This window comes from Puntigrus tetrazona, chromosome 15 (assembly GCF_018831695.1).
Source record: "Puntigrus tetrazona isolate hp1 chromosome 15, ASM1883169v1, whole genome shotgun sequence".
Lineage (NCBI taxonomy): Eukaryota > Metazoa > Chordata > Actinopteri > Cypriniformes > Cyprinidae > Puntigrus > Puntigrus tetrazona.
The window spans coordinates 17,788,891-17,809,569 of NC_056713.1; the positions used below are offsets into that span (position 1 = coordinate 17,788,891).

General features: G+C 35.1%; 1 protein-coding gene across 2 annotated transcripts in view; it reads left to right on the plus strand.

The window, feature by feature from the left end:
* Positions 1-954: 954 nt before the first annotated feature.
* Positions 955-20,679, plus strand: part of trim3a (tripartite motif containing 3a) — a 20,924-nt gene continuing 1,199 nt past the window's right edge. The window contains exons 1-14 of one of the 2 annotated variants that reach the window (XM_043258283.1): positions 955-1,110; positions 11,099-11,272; positions 12,882-13,122; positions 13,837-13,988; positions 14,106-14,286; positions 14,760-15,107; positions 16,062-16,452; positions 17,415-17,518; positions 17,612-17,779; positions 18,307-18,475; positions 18,552-18,611; positions 18,831-18,901; positions 19,114-19,254; positions 20,139-20,679. The exon at positions 20,139-20,679 is cut by the window's right edge and continues 1,199 nt beyond it. In XM_043258283.1, the coding sequence (XP_043114218.1) occupies positions 11,127-11,272; positions 12,882-13,122; positions 13,837-13,988; positions 14,106-14,286; positions 14,760-15,107; positions 16,062-16,452; positions 17,415-17,518; positions 17,612-17,779; positions 18,307-18,475; positions 18,552-18,611; positions 18,831-18,901; positions 19,114-19,254; positions 20,139-20,291 (2,325 nt within the window). In that variant the 5' untranslated portion in view covers positions 955-1,110; positions 11,099-11,126 and the 3' untranslated portion in view covers positions 20,292-20,679. Of the gene's footprint in view, positions 1,111-9,195; positions 9,387-11,098; positions 11,273-12,881; positions 13,123-13,836; positions 13,989-14,105; positions 14,287-14,759; positions 15,108-16,061; positions 16,453-17,414; positions 17,519-17,611; positions 17,780-18,306; positions 18,476-18,551; positions 18,612-18,830; positions 18,902-19,113; positions 19,255-20,138 lie in introns of those variants that run through there. The other variant, XM_043258285.1, reaches the window with a different exon arrangement.

Genomic DNA, 20,679 nt, shown 5'->3' on the forward strand with positions numbered 1-20,679 from the left:
ATATATATATATATATATATATATATATATATATATATTATTACAAGTATATAATATATTGGATGCAAGTATTATTTTAAATGTTTAATATTTAAACAAATTTTTAACCTTATTATTTTATCTAATGGTTGTAAATGTAATATCAAATGTAAATTAATTAATTATTTTAAAAAAATAAATCAGCTGACTTTTTTTTTTCTTCTTTTTGGCATGGCACACCATGATGCACATGACGGACAAATGTGTAATAATGTTAAGTCTATGTCTTAATGTCTGCTGACGTGGCTCGGGAGGCAGTCTGCCTCTGCCATCTGGCTGCCTTAGGCTGGATGCAGTCTCCATAGCAACCACCACCTTCATAATGAAAGCCTAAGACTTCAGTCTTACCTCCCCCACCCAACTGTAAACAAAGCCCAGCCCTTAGACTATGCAGTCTCATAACCCCACCCATACAGCCTTACTTTCACTCATATCATCTATGGCCATAAATTGACTTCTTTTTTTTTACAGTTTTTTTTTTTTTTTTTTTTTAAAGACCAGATGTTTTCCTATCTTATGACATCTGTCCAGGCTGAATCCTCCCTTTTGGAATCGATTAGTGTTGTAATATGATTTCAATTCTCTTGTAATTTTATTTTTTTTACGAACTGGTCAGGCGATCGGCAGCCTGATATCGCCCCAAAAATAGTTTACACATAAAGACTTTTCCCGTTGTATCCTTCAGAAAGTGTCACATACAAATCAATTAACGATTAGACTCAAAAGACTCAAGTCACTGAAATCAGCCAAAAAAGCCCCACCACCGGTGAATCACCCCTTTTCAGATATATTTTAAATAATTACATATTCCAAATTACGAAGTCTTATTGGCTACGGTAACTCCTCCTTTTCCGGTGCCGACCAATAAACGAGCATCTCTTTCATTCGCACACGCCCACAATCTCAGTTCGCTGTCCCCTCCTCGCCGACTCTCCCATTCGGAGAAAAGGACTGCAGTTTTTCATGAAAAAAAAAACATGAAAACCGGATTATTTATCGGATATTGACAATGAAAAACGCTTTCTCCCGTTATTCATGCTGACTCTTCTCTAAACCCGGCCCAAATTTCACGTGAGTGCGCTAGTTTCTTACCGTCGCCTCTTCCCAATTTAGACTCGTTTTGTCATTGCGGTGAATGCGCTGATACATATGTTGAATAATTCATTGACATTCGTACAGGAGACGCACGTCTCTGTGGCCTGACGGCTGAAATCAGCCACTGTTCTTTGTAAACGTTACCCACGGTTTTCGTCCACCGTCTCCGAGGATGTGAGGAAGTCTTAAAATATCTGCAGGATGTAGATTCCCCTTTATGTCATGGGGCTGTGCTTTAGGTCAACGAGTATGACACAGTATCTGTGACTGTCTTCATGCTTCATTGTTTTACTGTGAATGTCATATCGTCACGTAATATTTGCACTTTTTATAGCTGTTACAGAGTCCTTAGGCTGTGACCACTCCTGTATAGGTCTTTTGTCTCTAAGTACATATCTTGTAAAGTTCATGCAAGGCCTGCTGATGAATTTATTTTGAATTGAAAGGGGCGTAATGTATATTTTAGCACATTTTAAATGACACTGAGATTTAGTGAGATTATTTTTGATACAAATGATTTTAGTCTGTGCCCCATAACCATTTTTAAAGTGCTAAGTGTATTTTTAATTATGGTCTGCTTTTGAAACAAATAATAATTTTACAGCAACAAAAACACTTTATGCATTTTGATTATATAAATACTAAGACGAATATTGTTGACACAATCATTTTTTGCATTAAGTGTTGACATACAGTGATCTGTTTGGTAGATTAGAGTATTTAGTACAGTACTGTTATTTAGTTTACTACAGATGCTATACTGAGAAATCAGGCGCAGTCTTACTGTACATCTAAAGGGCTATTTTTTCTCTGCATCATTATCCTTGCAAAAGTCTGTCTCAAATGGTTTTTACAGTCAGGCAATTTCTTCCATAATGCACCGCTGCTCACGCATGCATGGCATGAATTTCAAGTGGAAAAAATGTAGTGTTTTATGCATTAGTTGTTAAAAGACATCTTAAAAATGTAATTTGCCGTAAAAGCAGCGCAAGACTAATTGGTGTTGTTTTAAAAATGACAGGTTTGCTGGTGACGGAGGCGGGATGATGAACAGGTTGCCATGTTGTGTTGATACAAGCAGCGATTAAACGCATATACTTTATTTGCAGTCCGGAAACTGCAAGACAGCTTACGCAGTCATCAGAAAAGTCTGACTTTGGATGGATTTGCTACAGTCTGAGTGTATTCATTTTCCAAGGAGATAGTTTTATGTTAACACGAAGAGACTTATAAGCCCTTTTCCACTGAGCTTATCTTTTTTACACGTGTAGGTTGGGAATCCGCTGCGTTAAGTAGAGACCGTAGTCTTGAGAAAGTTTCACCAGCCCAGTCTGCCCTCTAAAGCAGCTGTTGCCTGCTTTGGCACAGTACATGCGCAGCTGTTCCTTTCACGCTGTCTTCATCTGTTTGAGGATGAAAGTATAGTCTTTGCATCAGCGGTTGCACGTTTTTTCCCCTAGCTACAGATCATGCATTATCTAACTGCATTATCACTGACATGCAGAAATGTTTCGCTGCAGTGGTGTGAGATTCTGCTTCAGCTCTGAGTAGGATGTTAATGCATATTCAGTGACCTTTTGTTGTTTGCTTTCTGAATGCTGCTGGATTCTGAGCCTGGCAGGTTGGATAGCGAGATGCCGCAAGTAGACTTAAACAACAAATGTGATGGGGATACTGTGTTACTGGTGTTACGGCTGCAGCAAAATGAAAGCAGACGCTGTCGATGGTGCATTTTATTTTACAAGAAGAATAGCTGTGGGGAAGTCGATATTCCGCGTGTCGTGCCATGTTTAGTGTCCGTACGGGGATTGGTGAAGGTTCACGATGGACAGATGCTGACAGGTTGATGCTAAGCAAAGCAGACAGACAGACAGCAGCTCGTTCCAGGTGAATCGATGTGCGGGAATCACGTCTTCGCGTGAGTGACAGTTTACTCTGCAGTCCTGCCATCGAGTTGACAGGGGGCTGGGCGGCGCCCGGTGGTCTGGAATATTTTGACCTTGCAGAATTGTGTATTTCTGCCTGTGTGTGCAGAATTGAACTTGTTACACCCAAGTGCGCTCATGCATCACAGCGAATCCAATCATGCTGACTAGATTTGTCTAGGTAGTGTGTGATTGATTTTATTTGGCGTGTGGGATCTCTTTCTTTCTTAACCTGTGCAGGCGAAGTAATGAGACATTTAAATCAAAAGAAAAAGCATAGGAAATAAATAATCATTGGTCTACAAACATAAAAACCAACCACACATGCAATAACACATGCGGTATATTCTAATATATGTAATATAAATAAAAACATTTTTTTTTTTATATTTATGCTCACTTAATTTGCAGTTTAAATTGTTTCAATTCTACACTTTTTAACTACTGTTAAGGTTGCTAGTTTTGTAAATATACTACTGCTGTCAAACAATTAATCGTGATTAATTGCATCCAAAATTAAAGTTTTTGTTTACATAATATTATATTTGTGTACTATGTATATTTATGTATGTACATATTGAAGAAACATGTTATTTTTATATATTTAATATATTTATATGTGGTGTTATTTAAATTAATATAAATGTATGCACGTAAATATTTTAATAATATATACTGTGCATTTATTCAAAAACATTTATTTTGTATGCAATAAATTGCTTGACAGCTCTGAATAATTTAGTCAAATAATACATTGTTATTTTAACCACAAAGGTGTGTGTGTATATATATATATATATATATATATATATATATATATATATATATATATATATATATATATATATATATATATATATATATATACTGTGTATATAACACATTTACAATATTCAAAACTCAGACCACGTTTTTACTACAGTGCATTTTTATAACTTTTATAAAAAAATAATATTTATAAATAAATTCATATTTAAAGAAAACAAACAAACCATAAAAAACATGGCATGCTTTCCTCCATCACTAACCCGTAGGTTAGTTTAGACCATGCTACACTGTAACACAAGTTTATATAGAGTGATTAATGACTGCTTTTGAAAATGTGTCATATGTACCTTATACTGCAGCACATTTGCCCTGCATCTCATATCATTTAACAAAAGACTAATAGCTTCATTTTTATCCTTCTGCTTGCTACAGTGTACTAATGAGTCAATATGGTGTTGAATAATCGTTGGGTAAATGATATGGAGTAACTGATAGGAATTAATGGACAGATTCATCCATCTGGTTTTAAAGATGCAGGGAGCCGCGTGGTGCAGCAGACAAGGCTTTCATTAGGCTGAACGGGAGCCAAGCATCTCCCAAAGGACTTGGCATCTGGGCCGCCGCAGCAGGACTGCCATGTCTTCATGCCTCATAATAACAGCACTGTTTGGCTATTCAGGATCAGATGTGATAAGAAATTCATGAACTGTCTCATTCGTGATGATATTCAGTCTCGGTCGGGTGTGGATGAAGATCAGGGCTGACGCTGTCAACAATGGACAGTGACTGTTAGTCGAATCATTGTCAGAATGAGCCACTCAGCATTTTTATGACTGTTTATTGTGACACTGATTGCATTAACGCTCACACTTCAAATAATGCTCTTGTATTTGTATTCATCTCCTTTCCCTAGAGGTTTTTCTTGATTGCTGTGAAAAGTAAATGTTTACTTTACTGCTAGAAGAGTATTTTTTCATGCAAGGTATTTTAGTCATATTTACACTCTTGTCATGGAAAAAGAATCATTGTGAAGAATCAGAATCTTCAGCGAAAGATCATGACCTCATACTGATTGTCAAAAAATTTTTTTAACTGAATCACCGAATCAGTGATTTAACTCGAACTGGACTTGTCAGATTTTTGAACAAATCTTTTGTTTTAGTTGGTTCTTTTCACTGAACAGTTGATTCAGTTCACAAATTGAACTAAACTGTTCGCTGATGAATTAGATTGGGCTGCATTTCTCAAAAGCATTGTAAACCTGAGTCAGATTTGTGAACTAATCATTTATTTAAATTGGTTATTTTCTCTGAAATGTTGATTTTGTTCACAAATTGGACTGAACGATTCATTGATGAATCAGAATGGGCTGCATTACCCAAAGCCATGTATGTCTAAATGCCAATTAACACCTAGAATGATGATTATAAAGCTAATTGTATTAATATTGAAAGTGATTTTTTTAGAACTAACTCTACATATTATTATCTTTATAGTTCTTGCCCTTGGTGTGAACAGGCCTTAAATAGATTGCAAACACTATTGCTGCCAGTGGTTTCAACGCTCTACTTAGGATTATGATGCTTTTGGGAAACACAGCCCTGGTCTGGTTCTTGAATTCAAATCGCAGACTTAATGATCTGATCGATTTATAAATGAATCCTTCAGTCCGGTTCATGAACTGGATCAACAAGAAACGGTTCTTAAAATATCGTATGACTTCAGAGGACTCAAAATGTAGCACGTGAGTCATACAGATCTCTTTTATGCTGCGTTTTGTCATTTTTGGATCGTGACAGATGTAATCGCAGTGAACTGTGAAAGAAAACCGTTTAAAGATTCTTTAAACATCCTCCACTTGTACTTTATACAGAAACTGAACTATGCCTTTAAGCAATGGGATTATACGCTCAAATGTTAGCACCTTGAACTTTGAGCTTACAGATTTAGACAGAACAATAACACTAAGATCATTGATCATAGCGCATAGTCCAACTGTGAAGTATACCGTGCAATACTACAAATCCTCCTCTGCGAGCCATTTTAAAAGCAGTCTTTATTTGTTCAGTATTCATGGATAGACGGACCGGATGTGGATGCAGTGTCAGGAAATAACTCTTTCATTCCAGCCTCTCCGGCCCACGTTTGCGGTTTAAACCTGACATATAAGGATAAAGAAGCACGGATGCATCTCTTCTGTTAGTGCTCTGTGACTCATGGCATCTCCCCAGACACAACACTGTAAATACCGCTTACGCAACTCTCAGCATGCGAGATCAGCCTAGTTATATAGTCTGTGGAACGGCTTCTTTGTGTTCCGTAGATTTCATAGATTCCTAAAAGTCTGAGCATGCAGATATGTGTACTAAGAAAGACCTCGCATCTTTTGTCAAGGGTCTTTCTTGAGGCCTGTGGTTAAATTGCTTATTGCTTGCTGCACGCAATATCCTGTAATTAGACACAGGTAATGGAAAGAGTCTCATGCTGTCTTGCAGAGCTGTCTCGCTAATGTTGATTAATTGCAAGAAAGTGGAATTTATGGAAATGATGCAGACTTGGACTCTCTGCTCAGCTCTATTGTCCTAAACAGTCAGGGGGGGTGTTCTCTGTCCCAGGCAGATTAGACCCAGACTGATTTTTTTCTTCTGAATGTAAGCCTCTGTTACAATCCGATTAAATGCCATGCCTGCTGAGAAAAGGTCTTAGAATGGGGCATTAAGAAAGAAATATGTTAAAGGTCCTTAAAACCTTGTGCATAATACAACCCCGAAGACTGTATTACTGTATATTAATATTCTTTTTCCAAAAAATGCACCTTTATTGTGTAATGAATATCAGCTTGTTGAAATGTTGCATACTGTATTTTTAGTATTATAGTATATACAGTATTAATGGGATTTCTTTTTGATTCTTTAGCAACATTCAGATGATGAAGCGTAGCTGTTGTTTAATATTTATGCTTCCACACAATGCACACTATCAACGATATCCGTTCGGCAGGAAGCCATAAATCAGTGCATCAGTGAAGTCTGTGCTGACTTCTTTAGAAAGTACTCTAGAGCGCTGCTTGCTATACTGCGTTTTGCTCTATGTTGGTCCTCATTATTCTCCAGCTATCTGGGACATCTGAAGGCATACCCGTGTAGTTTGAGGTAAAGGCTCACTTGGTGGTGTATATTAACAGCACAGCTGTTTTTAACGTTGAAAAAAAAAGCTTCATAAACAGCAAACCAGAATGTTAGAATGATTTCTGAAGGATTCTGGGACATAGAAGTAATGCCAGTTGAAAATGCAGCTTCACCATCAGAGAATAAATTACTTTCTAACATATATTCAATTGGAAAAAAAGCTATTTTAAATTGTTTTTTCACGATAGTCACTATTATTGGCGATTGATAATAAAAAACAGTGCACTAAACACAGGAAAATGACCTTAAGGGTAAACATTTTTCCTCAAGATCAGATTTTAAGAGGGTGTGAATATACACAGGGTGTGTTTTCAGAGGTGGCGTGTATCAGATCCAGATTGTTCATGGTGCTTTTGGCTGCAGGGGGGTCATTAAGCTCATTAACACATTGTGAGAAAGATTGGGCGAGAGTATCAATATGGCTTATGGCCACAAGTTTATATTTTACTCTAAAATGGAAACTTTAGATTAAACATATTATTTCATATTGCTTCGTGACAACTTACCCCATATAGGGTGACAACATTTACAAAACCCTAGCTGAAATGTAAAAACGTTCATTTTTAGCTTGAGTCTGAATATGACGTCTGAACAAAATGTTAGTTTGAAGTCCCGTCTTTAAGGCATGGACACGGACTCTTATGACAGATAGACTCATACCTAGCTTTAAGGTAAGCATATGTCTAGAGAGCATGACGAGAGAGGGAGAGACGGTGAGAAGCGGTTAAAGAAAGCGGGAAGGGCTGCTGGTGAAGGGGGTGGGGCGGCAGAGCGAAGGGGGGCCACGCTGGTGTTTCTTGGTTACTGGGCTTGACTGGAGCACGGAAACCAAACAATAAGATCTGCTTGAGAAAATCCTCAACCCTGTCTTGTGTGTTTTTCAAGACCATGGATAATCTTGCAGGTGTTTTGTGTGTATATACACTGGAGGTAGCGCCAATGAGTAATATTTAAATATATTTAAAGTGTGGCCATCTTACTACATATATATATTCCTATTATCCTGTTTTAAAATCAGCATCATCCAGAAAATGTATTTTGTTTATCTGTTGATCCCTCGATCCATTTCTCTGCAGAGATTCTGCGGCTTTGGAACTGATTGGATTCAACTGTTATAGAGCCTCACTGACTGCCATTTATCCTAAAGTAAATATTTTTGGTTTTGCTGCTTCTGTAACTCGTTCTGTCTTCATTATCTTTACAGTTTTTTATGCCAAATTAGTCCCGTTATTATAGATTGAGCTAGCATGATGTATGCGTTGTCTATTGATCAGTAGCATTAGGGGCTGTTCGCACAGAATTCCACTACACAGCTTTTCCATTGTTTTTTTTTCTGAGTAAACATGGTTCTCAATCGGGGGTCCGGGGCCCAATAGAGGGCTTCATTGAACTTCCCAGACATAAAAAAACAAACATACAAGCTAAAACAAGTATTGAATTAAAAAGAATAATAAAAAGAATTAATAAAGCCAAGTCAAGCTCTCAAATATTTAATTGGGCAGAAATTGTAAGTAAAATATATTTTTTTTTTTCAAATGTATCCTTAATCCTTGCATGCGTTATGGTACTGTTATGAATGTGTATTGAATTCTGACATGGCCCTTTAATTGAGAATGATGGTCAATAGATGGATAGAAGAGCAAAATCTAGATGGCCAAATGAAAACAACTGAACATTGCTACATATTTTGCGTTTTATTCATTTTTTTAAGTGTTTGTTCAGGTGTCTGGATCGCAGTGGGGTGGTGCTGTGCATTCAAAACAAAGTATGCCAAATCTAAGGGGTCTGCTGCTTTTTTTTGGATGCCCGTTGCCTGCTTTGCATAATTGCTTTAGTGAACTTGGTGCTAATACGAAACAGCTGCAGACATGTGCAAATAAACAGTGTTATCGGCATGTGAAATTTATTGTTTGTAAAATTTCCCTAGGGTTTTCCCTCTTCTGTAATAATAAGGACAGCTGCCTTTTTGGACAGAGAGAGACAAATCTTCTCTTTTTCCTATTCATCTTAACGTATTAATCTCTCTCTCTCTCTCTCTCTCTCTCTCTCTCTCTCTCTCTCTCTCTCTCTCTCTCTCTCTCGCTGTAAACACATAGGAAGGAACTGGGAGGATTTTTAGGAAGTTCCGTTTAAAGACTTCCTTTTTTTCCTTCCTCCTGTGAAGAGAGAGAAACGAAAGGTGCAGCACTCTGATAGATAACATTTCAAATGCCATTTTTATTAAAGTCTGAGTAAACAGCTTAAGGCAGGATAAAGAGAACAGAATATGAGAGGGTGAAACTCCGCAGCTCCGGAGTGCCGCAATCAGCTGCTTTTCCATAAGCCGGAAATGAAAGATTACTCGCGAAGTACAGAACATCTGACGTTACAGGTTAGTCATGAGGGAACGGGGAGGCTTTTAATCCCAGGACGTGAGAGATGAGTCTGCAGTTTTCCTGTCTTCTCACAGCAGCTGTGTGTTCGTTCATCAGACTGCGCTAATGTGAGACGCAGACTGTATTTAATGAGTAAAAACGAGGCTGTGAGAGACAGAAGTAAGTGCCTTTCCACTTAAAATAATTTTAAGTTAGGAAAAACACTCCAGAAAACATAAAACTTTTTTTTTAAAACGCCACTAAAGTCGAACCACATGTAATATCGCAAAAATGCTTAAATGATTAATGAATTGTTAAATGAATAATAAAGGAGTAATTATTAAATACAAAATTATGAATTAAATAATATATGAAATAAAAATATTTCTAGTTGTCTAGCCTCAGTGAAAATGTTACAGAAAAATATAAAGAAATTATAAAGTATACAACAAACCCTCTTTTTATATATAAAAGGTATAAAGTATAAAAGTTCACTTGTGAAGGTGTTCTTGCCTTCACCGACCCACTTGACGTTACGCAGACAAACAGTTTTGTTTACAGTATTGCTGCAGTTAATGTTTCTCCAGCTGTTCATGTTTGCTGTCTGAGGAGAAGTGCTGACACGTGGCTTGTGTTGTAACATGGAATATAAAAGTCATATTTTCAGTAGACAAAATCCTCACACTCTAATCCTAAAATTGAGAAAAACAGAATCAGATGTGGGTCATAGTTGGAACATCATTGCAGACGAGGAGGCTCATGGACACTGAAACAGCAAACAAAACCATGTGCTCTCACAAACACATCCACACTGACTGACTGACTGACATATGACTCTCTCAGTAACAGAAAGACTGTTATGTTTTGGGTATCATGGGATTTCACATCCCATTTGTTTTTGTGGAACATAAACCAATGCTGTATGATACTGAAACAATAACATGTTGTCGGTGGATGGAGGGATCAGGGTTAATCTGTTCGATCTGAACAGACAGATGTTCACATGAATGTGTGTCATGGGTGTAGCTGACGGCTACAGCTGTTATCTATTTTAATATAATATAAAAATGTCATTTGTGTAGAGCGTCATATAATCTTTTTAATATGCTGATTGGGTGCTAAAGAAATTATTGATTTGTGTTGCTTTATATTTTTATGTGAGAATGTGATTTTTATTTTTGCCTCATTTTTGATCAGTTTAATGCGTTGTTGCTAAATAAATGATAAAAAAATAAATAGTAGTGATTAATCATAAAATCACCATTAATCGCTTCCAAGATAAAAGTTTGCTTTTTTTACTAAATATACTGTATGTGTAATGTGTATATTTATTATGTATATATAAATGCATGTATATATGTAATAAACGTCATATTATATAAAAATATATTTAAATATAATATTAATTAGATTTAAATATAAATATATACGTGCATGTGTGTGCATTTATGTATACATAATAATATAGCACAAATATATAAATGCAAACTTTTATTTTGGATGCGATTGATTGTGACTAATAAATAAATGTTACTGACCACATTTTTAATATTGGTGTATAAAGAAATATGTGGCCACTTTTTTAAAACGTTTGTTATTTCATTGTACTTAGTTGTATTTAAAATGTTGTCATGCGTAAAAAGCTCTATGCAAGTTTCCCTTTGGAGTTGTACAGATAGACCTACAGCTGTATTTAAAGATTTCCGTTCTTTCCGTCTCTCTCTTGTAGTCTGAGAGGCCTCTGTCTCTTCATTTGAATGCCTCTCACGATGGCTAAGCGGGAAAGTGGCAGCACCAGCCCAGTGGTGCGTCAAATAGACAAGCAGTTCCTGGTTTGCAGCATCTGTCTGGAGCACTACCACAATCCCAAAGTCCTGCCCTGCCTGCACACCTTCTGCGAGAGGTAAACGGACACATCTCAACAGAAAGAGCCTCATGCATGAATGAACAAATGCTTACAAGCACGCAATCACAGCCTCAATGCTGCTTTCACTATATGCTAAAGACTGTCTGTGTTCACTGATGTGGAAGAAAGCTGCTAAACGCTGCCTCTTCGGGGGAGTGTCTGTGAAATCACTGCAATCTGCTTGACTTAAAGATGATAGAGTGTGGGAAATAACTAAATTAACCACATTTCTTAGTTGCATGATACTAGCTTGACCTTTTTAAATAACAAAATACTTTTTCTGACAAATAGTAGTATGAATCTTATTTTATTTTTGTAATGTTGTATTATAGCAGATCAAACTAAGGTAACAAAATGTTACAAAGGTTCAAAAGTCCACCTGGACTGTCAAGGTTCAAAATGCTTGTGTGAACCAGTTCAGTCCCCACCCAAATCTCATTTTTATTTAGTTTCATATAACAGTATAGAATATAATATTAATATAGATAATATTTATATTAATTCTCCAAAAAATAAAAATAAATATAAATAAATATTCACTATATTATTCAATATATATATATATATATATATATATATATATATATATATATATATATATATATATATATATATATATAATTAAAGAACAAAAATCATTAAAACAATTTCTGAATTGTCTGAGTATCCATTTAATACCAGTTTTTTACTTTTTGTTATTTTGTTATTTGTAATATACAGTGTATATATATATATATATATATATATATATATTTCAATTTAATAATGAAACAAAAATCACTGTTAGTATACAGTTATTTTATTTACAGCCTAGCCACATTGAACATTTTTATTGATTTTATTGGTTAAAATAATTATGTTTAATTAAATTAAAAATAAAACTAAAGTAAAAGACATTTATTTATTTTTGAATTAAAAAAGGTCCAGAAACATTGTGCATTTAAAAATTGAAATGAGTTAAAATGAGTAATATGCATATGAAAAATTAGTACTATTACTGAGTGATATGTAGCAAAGTTTAAATATTTGTGAGAGATGTCACTGCCTTCACCTCACAGTGTTTGGCTGCCATACATTGCTTTTAGCCTCTCATTTCAACCATTTTAAAATTCACCACTTGGTCTGCTCTGTTGGTCCGCCGCTCTGCTCCTACAGAGAAAAAAATTAAAAAACCCTGTTCAGCTCCAACGCACCACATCACACGTACAGTTCGACTTAAAGCTCTTCCATGGCGTCCTAAATAAGAGCAAAGCAATGTCACAGATGCTGGATTTCTCTTTAGAATGGCTGTCGTATGACATCACGTTTCGAATCCGCCAAGTAAGGCGAACGCAGACATGAGCGTATCCCCTCTGCCGTCACTGAGCTGGAATGTGAGCCTCCGGTTTTTTTTTCCGCTTCTATCAACAAATCGTGTGTCCTCACATGACAGTTAATTGCTTTCATTTTTGTTACTTTATATCGTCCTGTCAAAATATTTACTACTGTAATTTAATGAAAAATTGAACACAGACAGTCAGACCACTCGTCTCAGGATACGCCTGGTGCATTAATAATCCATTTGACCTTGGAGGGAAATCTTTTCAGCTTGCGCTTGTTTTCACAGATGCCTCCAGAACTACATCCCCCCTCAGTCCCTGACCCTCTCCTGCCCCGTGTGCAGACAGACCTCCATCCTGCCTGAAAAGGGTGTTGCAGCACTGCAGAACAATTTCTTCATAACTAATCTGATGGAGGTGTTGCAGAGGGAGCAGGACTGCACCCGTCCCGAGGCCTCGAGCGGGCTGGAGTCAGCCGGCGCTGCTACATATGCCCCGCCCCTTTCCTGCCCCAACCACGAGGGCAAGGTAAGCTCACATCCTGGCTTCTTACTGTCCAATAAATCTATTAGAAGTATATACTTTGGAAAGTACTGTAGATGTAGATGTACAGTAGATGTTTTGGGACATTTGCAGGATTTCAAGCTAGAGATATTATGATTTGTAGTTATGTTCATATACTTTAAATAAGCCGAGCTAATTGTTATTTACCAGCAGTGATGTTGTAGTATTATCCTTATGCCGTTATAGTATTAAGTAATATTTTGAATTAGCCTTCACCTTCATATTTTCAGTTTGCTTTTTCACTTGTTTATGTTTTGGTAATTGTTTTCAATTTATTATTGATTTTAGTAAAATTTTAACACTTAAACTTTTTTAAATTTGGTTTAGTTGCCAATGATTTCATCTATATTTTATGAATACACACACATATATGTGTGTGTATATATATATATATATATATATATATATATATATATATATATATATATATATATATATATATATATATATATATATATATATAATTTGTTGCAGTTCTAATGGTTTTTGTGTGTTTTGATTTGATTTGATTTTATTATATATATTAAACATATATATAAGCAATAGAATTTACAATAGCACCTCTACTAGTGGAAGTACTTATTTATTACTTTATTAGGTTCTGCATTCTGCAACTCCAAACAGTCTTTCTCCGTCTGTGTGTGCAGCATTTGAGTGAGTTTCTGTCGCCCTCTGCAGGTGATGGAGTTTTACTGCGAGTCTTGTGAAACAGCCATGTGTTTGGAATGCACTGAAGGAGAGCACAGAGAACATGTGACCGTTCCACTGCGGGATGTTCTGGAGCAGCACAAAGCTGCACTGAAGAACCAGCTGGATGCTATTCGCAACAGGTTCATGCAGCCAAAAATAATACTCAGCTCACTGCTAAACTGAGCCAGTATTTAAAGCTCATGTATTTAAAATGATGGAAAGTTTGACTGAAGGTCGCCCTTATTCTGCATCCGCAGGCTTCCTCAGCTGACTGCAGCTATAGAGCTGGTAAATGAGATCTCTAAGCAGCTAACGGACAGGAAGAATGAGGCCGTGACGGAGATCAGCAATACATTCGAGGAACTGGAGAAAGCTCTGCATCAGCGCAAGACTGCCCTCATCACTGACCTGGAGAACATCTGCAGCACCAAGCAGAAGGTGACAAGCTTACTGTTTACATACAGTACATTACTTATGCATGTCATTCCAAATTCATTTGCTTTTTTCCATGGGATTTTATTATTTTATTTTATTTTATTTGAATACCTCAAGCTAATTTTACCCAGCAATATTATTTTAGTATTATTTATAGTATTTGTTCATATTTTGAATTAGCTTAAGATTTTATATTTTCAGTTTTCTACTTATATTTATGGTAAATATGATAATATTATTACATATTAAAATCAAATGATTATTTATTTTTATTTAAAATTTCAAGTTTTAATTTCAATGTATTTTATTTTTATATATATATATATATATATATATATATATATATATATTCAAATAATGATTTATTATATGTATTATTTATTTTATTATTTAAATATTTTGTAAAGAATTTGAAATTACATTCACATACTGTTGTTTTAATAATGACTGTATATTAAATGCGTATGCTGCTGCAGGTGCTGCAGGCCCAACTCACTGCACTACTACAAGGGAAGGAGAACATCCAGAGCAGCTGTAGCTTCACAGAGCAGGCCCTGAACCATGGCAGCCCCACGGAGGTGCTCCTGGTGCAGAAGCAGATGGGAGAGAGAATGGGCGCTCTGGCCCGCCACGCCTTCCCAGAGCAGCCCCACGAGAACGGCCACCTGGACTGTCAAGTGGAGACCGAGGGTCTGCGCCGCTCCATCCAGAACCTGGGAGTCCTGCTCACCACCAGCGCCGTGGGGCACACCAGCGTGGCTACTGGAGAGGGTCTCAGACATGCTGTTGTCGGGCAGAATGCCACTGTTACAGTGACCACTAAGGTTAGTGATGATTACAGTGATCAGTTTGAAAACTTACTGTACTGTAAATGTACTGTACAAACTGATAGAAAAGTCTTGCTGGCACCGATATGTAAATAATTGACAATAAATGCTTAGGTTAGGTTTATATTTATAGTAGTGCTGTCACATGATTAATTTCATCCAAAATAAAAGTTTTTGTTTACATAATAAATGTGTACTGTATATATTTATTATGTATTTAAAAACACACACACATACAGTACATATTTTGAAAATATATTACATGTATATACATTTATATTCTTGTATATATATATATATATATATATATATATATATATATATATATATATATATATATATATATATATATATATATACATTTAATATATAAACGTAACATATATAAATTAATGTATTGTATTTATATATACATAATAAATATACTTAATATGCACACACATATATATAATGTAAACAAAACTTTTTTATAAACTTATTTGGATGCACATAATTGCGATTAATCGCTTGACAGCAATAATTTATAGATTTTTAAAAATGTTATGTTATTATTTTTTATTCTATATGAAAATAAAACAATAAAAATTCTGTAATATAGTTCTACAATAAAGAAAAAAATTGCATAATATATTTTCATTTAATTTATTTTATAATATGCATTGATACAATAATTATTTATTGGAAACATTAATTTTACAAAAATAAATTATATGATAACATTGTACACATAGTAAATTAAAATAATATAGATTATAAATTAAGTTTATTATTTTTATTGACTTTTATAAATATACATTTTTTAATATCACTAATGTAATTTTGATCTAAGAAAATCACTACTGTGTCCTTAAGCAAGATACAAACCACTGGTTGTTTCAGACAGACTGTTTTCGTAATAAATGCTGTAGCATGATTTAAGTTTGTAACAAAAGCATCCAACTGCTTCCCCAGGACAAAGACGGTGAGCTGGTAAAGACTGGAAATGCTGCACTGAGGGCTCAGATCAGCGGCCCAGACGGAAGCGTCACTGAAACAGACATAACGGACAACAAGAATGGCACTTATGAGATCGGCTACACTCTGCGCTCAGAGGGCGAGTTCTCCTTCTCTGTCCTGCTCTACGGGCAGCCTGTGAGGGGCAGCCCCTTCCGCCTGCGCGCCGTTAAACCCTGCGACGCCCCGCAGTCACCTGATGACGTGAAGAGACGTGTGAAGTCACCCGGAGGAGGTGGAGGGGGCGGAGGACACGTGCGTCAGAAGGCGGTGCGCAGACCCTCGAGCATGTACAGTACAACAAAGAAGAAGGAGAATCCCATTGAAGATGAACTCATCTACAGAGTGGGTGAGTGAAGAGTTGCATGGTTCTTTTCGTTTTCACTTCAAATTGTTTCCTGGATGCAAAAAAATCTATAAAATATATATCTTTTTTCTATTTTTTATGTAATGTATTTTTAAAGCATATTTAATAAAACATTTTGATATTAAACATATACATAAACAATAATATATTTAAATAATAGATGTAATTAGTTAATTATTCATATATATATATATATATATATATATATATATATATGTATGTATGTATATATATATATATATATATATATATATATATATATATATATATATATATATATATATATATATATATATATATATATATATGACAGACAGACAGATTCAGTTAGAAAATTTTATTAAGATAAAATATAAATGAAAAATTCATTTACAGTATATGTGTGTGTTTGTGTGTAACAATTTTGTCAGGCATATTTACAACAAAAATCAATTTATGAGAGATTAAATAACTAATTACTTTCACACCGAATACTAATTAGTTGTAATTTTACATTTTTAAAGTTTTGCCCATTTCCCAGTAAGTTTTTTTTTTACTAATTTAAAACACATTAAAATTGAATATGCTCCCTTATTGTTTTATATATTTTAATATGTAGAAGTCAGAATAAGCATGTTGTTTGAATTTTTACGTAAATATTGTATTGCACTGAATGCCAATTATTTCAACCAAATTTTAACATTTTATTCTCCAAAAACTTGGCTGTAACCTCAAAAGTAGACACTTATATTTATTGTGCTTTCTATAGGCATACAATCATTTTTGTAAATTTCTTTTGATTTGGACATCTTGACGTCTTTGACCCATATAAAGGTCAACAAAGAAATGATTTCCTGAAGATAACAGTGCTGTACTGTTTCAGTGTTTTAAGGTCATTTTTGCATTCTGCTTTATTTTCGGCTTGCATCTCAATTCATCAGTTGACGTCTTATTTGATCTGACAGGGACGAGGGGTCGAGAGCGGGGGGAGTTCTCCAACCTGCAGGGCATCTCTACCACCAGCAACGGGCGAATCGTGGTCGCCGACAGCAACAACCAGTGCATACAGGTTAAAGATGGCCACCTTTAACAGATGGATATATGAATACATGCGTACCGCTTGGCCAGAGTCATTTATATGCTGTATTCTGGAATCTTCTAGGTGTTTTCCAATGATGGTCAATTCAAACTGAAGTTTGGGGTCAGAGGTCGCTCTCCTGGCCAGCTCCAGCGCCCCACTGGCATTGCAGTGGACATGAATGGTGACATTATTGTAGCCGACTATGACAACAGGTGGCTCAGCATCTTCTCTCCAGACGGCAAGTTTAAGGTAAGTTACAGGTATATATATATATATATATATATATATATATATATATATATATATATATATATATATATATATATATAAAATTAATAAAAAAATCATAGATATTGTTGTAAAAGGAATGATAAATTGATAATGAAATAAACATGATTCTAAAAGTCATAGAATATGGATTTAATGTATCATACATTTTTTTAAATGTTTCAAACATTAAAAGAGTTCAGTACAAAAAATAAATATTTTGTATATTTTAGACATTTCTAGACATGCCTTCCTCATTGATGTCATAGGGATTTTTTTACAATATATAATTAAAAAATACAATTAATTATATATTGATTATTATACCTTAAACATTAAACATATCAAAATATTACATTAAAACTAGTATAAAACCCTTTTTAAAGATGTTTGAACTTGCTTTTTCCAAACATCAGATAGCTTTACTAATTTATGTCGCTTGTGTTACTCCATAAAGTGGCACATTGATCTGATTAATAATTAGTGACGTGCTAATGTTTTCCTGTCAGAATAAAATCGGTGCAGGGCGTCTGATGGGTCCCAAAGGAGTGGCCGTGGACAAGAATGGTCATATTATCACAGCGGACAACAAGGCCTGCTGTGTCTTTATTTTCCAATCCAACGGCAAGCTGGTGACCAAATTTGGTGCCAAAGGAACATCAGAGAGGCAATTTACAGGTAATATTCTTTTATTTTTCTATAGCATTTAATTAATGGCCAGATCATGCTTTAATCGATGTTCCTTTCTCTGCAGATAAAAGTACCCCGAATACGCCGACAGAGCCAAAGCAGAGTAAATCCGGCCCGGCCTTCAGTGAGTATTCAAATGTTTTATTTGATTTATTACTTTAATTCTGTGCAGTTAGATTGCATTATTGATTATTTATCATCTTAAAATGATATAGAAAGCCTTGTAGGTTAATTAATTATCCACATGAATGCTGAGAGACTCGAATCAAGTGTTCTCTCTGTTGCTAGATATTTCCTTAGAAACAAAACATCATCTCTGTCTTTTTCCTTCTATGGCTATAAGGTCCTCATTTTGTGGCCATCAACAACAAGAATGAAATTGTTGTGACAGACTTCCACAATCATTCTGTTAAGGTACATTAAGCTCTTCTCTTCACTGTGTAAATTATCTACATGTCATAACATAACACGTCAAAGACTAACCAGATCTGCTGTCTGTTTTTATTGTGTCACGTTTATGTAACTTTTGCTTTTGTGCAGCTTCAAAGACGCTTTTCACACACTTTTTTTCGACACTGTTCGTTTTCAGTTAATGTGGGTTGCTTTGGGATTCTGGTTTCTTGCAGGTTTACAATGCTGATGGCGAGTTCCTGTTTAAATTTGGCTCTCACGGCGAAGGGAACGGCCAGTTCAACGCACCCACCGGAGTGGCTGTAGATGGCAATGGGAATATTATTGTTGCAGACTGGGGTAACAGTAGGATACAGGTGGGCTATTCATTTCCGTTATGTTGTTTTGTCATTTGAGTAATGAAATTCCTAAACAACGTAGAAACTTTTAGTTAAAGTTAGTAGACAATGACTTAAGTATCTACACACTTGAGACAGGATTCAAAATTTATGAGTTTCATCACTTTAGGTAAAATATCAAAACTAATACCAGCTGCAAAGAAAGCATGATTTCTGAGACTTCTTTTTGTTATTTTTTTTTACTGTAAATAAAAAACAAATCCTATATATTTAATTTTTGCTGTATTTTTTATTTTAAATTTTATTTATTTTTTAATTTCTTCTTCTTCATCTTATTATTTATTATTATGTAATTATTATTTGAGACATTTTTTAAATTATATTTTATTATATTGTATTAAGTTTTATTACATTATTTTGTAATATAATTACACACACACACACACACACACACACACATATATATATATATGTGTGTATATTTGTACATTTTAAATTAAAACAATTTTTTTTATTAGTGCTGTCAAATGATTAATTGCATTCAAAATTACACTTGTTTACATAATATATGTATACTGAGTGTATTTATTATGTTTATATGCATACACACATGCATGCATATATTTAAGAAACATTTACATATTAAATATATTCATATATGATATAATTTATATGAATATAAATATATACACATAAATACATGCAAATATTTTCATATATATAAATATATGTCTTTATATATACACAATAAACAGTACACAGTACACATACATATGTAAAACTTTAACAAAGCTTAAATTTTGCATTGTGATTGATCATTTAACCACACAAATTTTTACTTTCATCAAATAATCGGGGTTTTAAAGTAAAACTGCACACTAAAAGTATGTTTTGCTGTTTAGGTGTTTGACAGCGCTGGCTCTTTTCTGTCGTACATCAACACGACGGCAGATCCTTTGTACGGTCCGCAGGGTCTGGCTCTCACGTCAGATGGCCATGTGGCCGTGGCAGACTCTGGAAACCACTGCTTCAAAGTCTACCGATACCTGCAGTAAAGACTCGCCGTGACCGAAGAGTTAATATACTGTAAGCTCCAACAGTCTTCTTTGGCATTTCATGTTTTCCTTTGCACAAGTCTCTGCACACAAATTCCCAACCATTCGACTCGTGCCGATGTGAACAAACCCAGGGCTTCATGAATGTTGCATCCCTAATTGATCGATTTGCATTGATTTGTGTTAACAGTCACTTCATAAATGAATGTATACCGAACCCAAGCAAGTAATAAAATAGGGCAGCTATCTGTGTGCTTTCACAAAATCTTTCTTGAAACGCTGCTTGACAGACCCCTCCGGTAAATTGCAGGGAACAAAATGGCGGTCGACGTAAATGTTTTCTGGGCGTCTCATTAATGCAACGGCTTAAGAATGACCTGCGGATGGC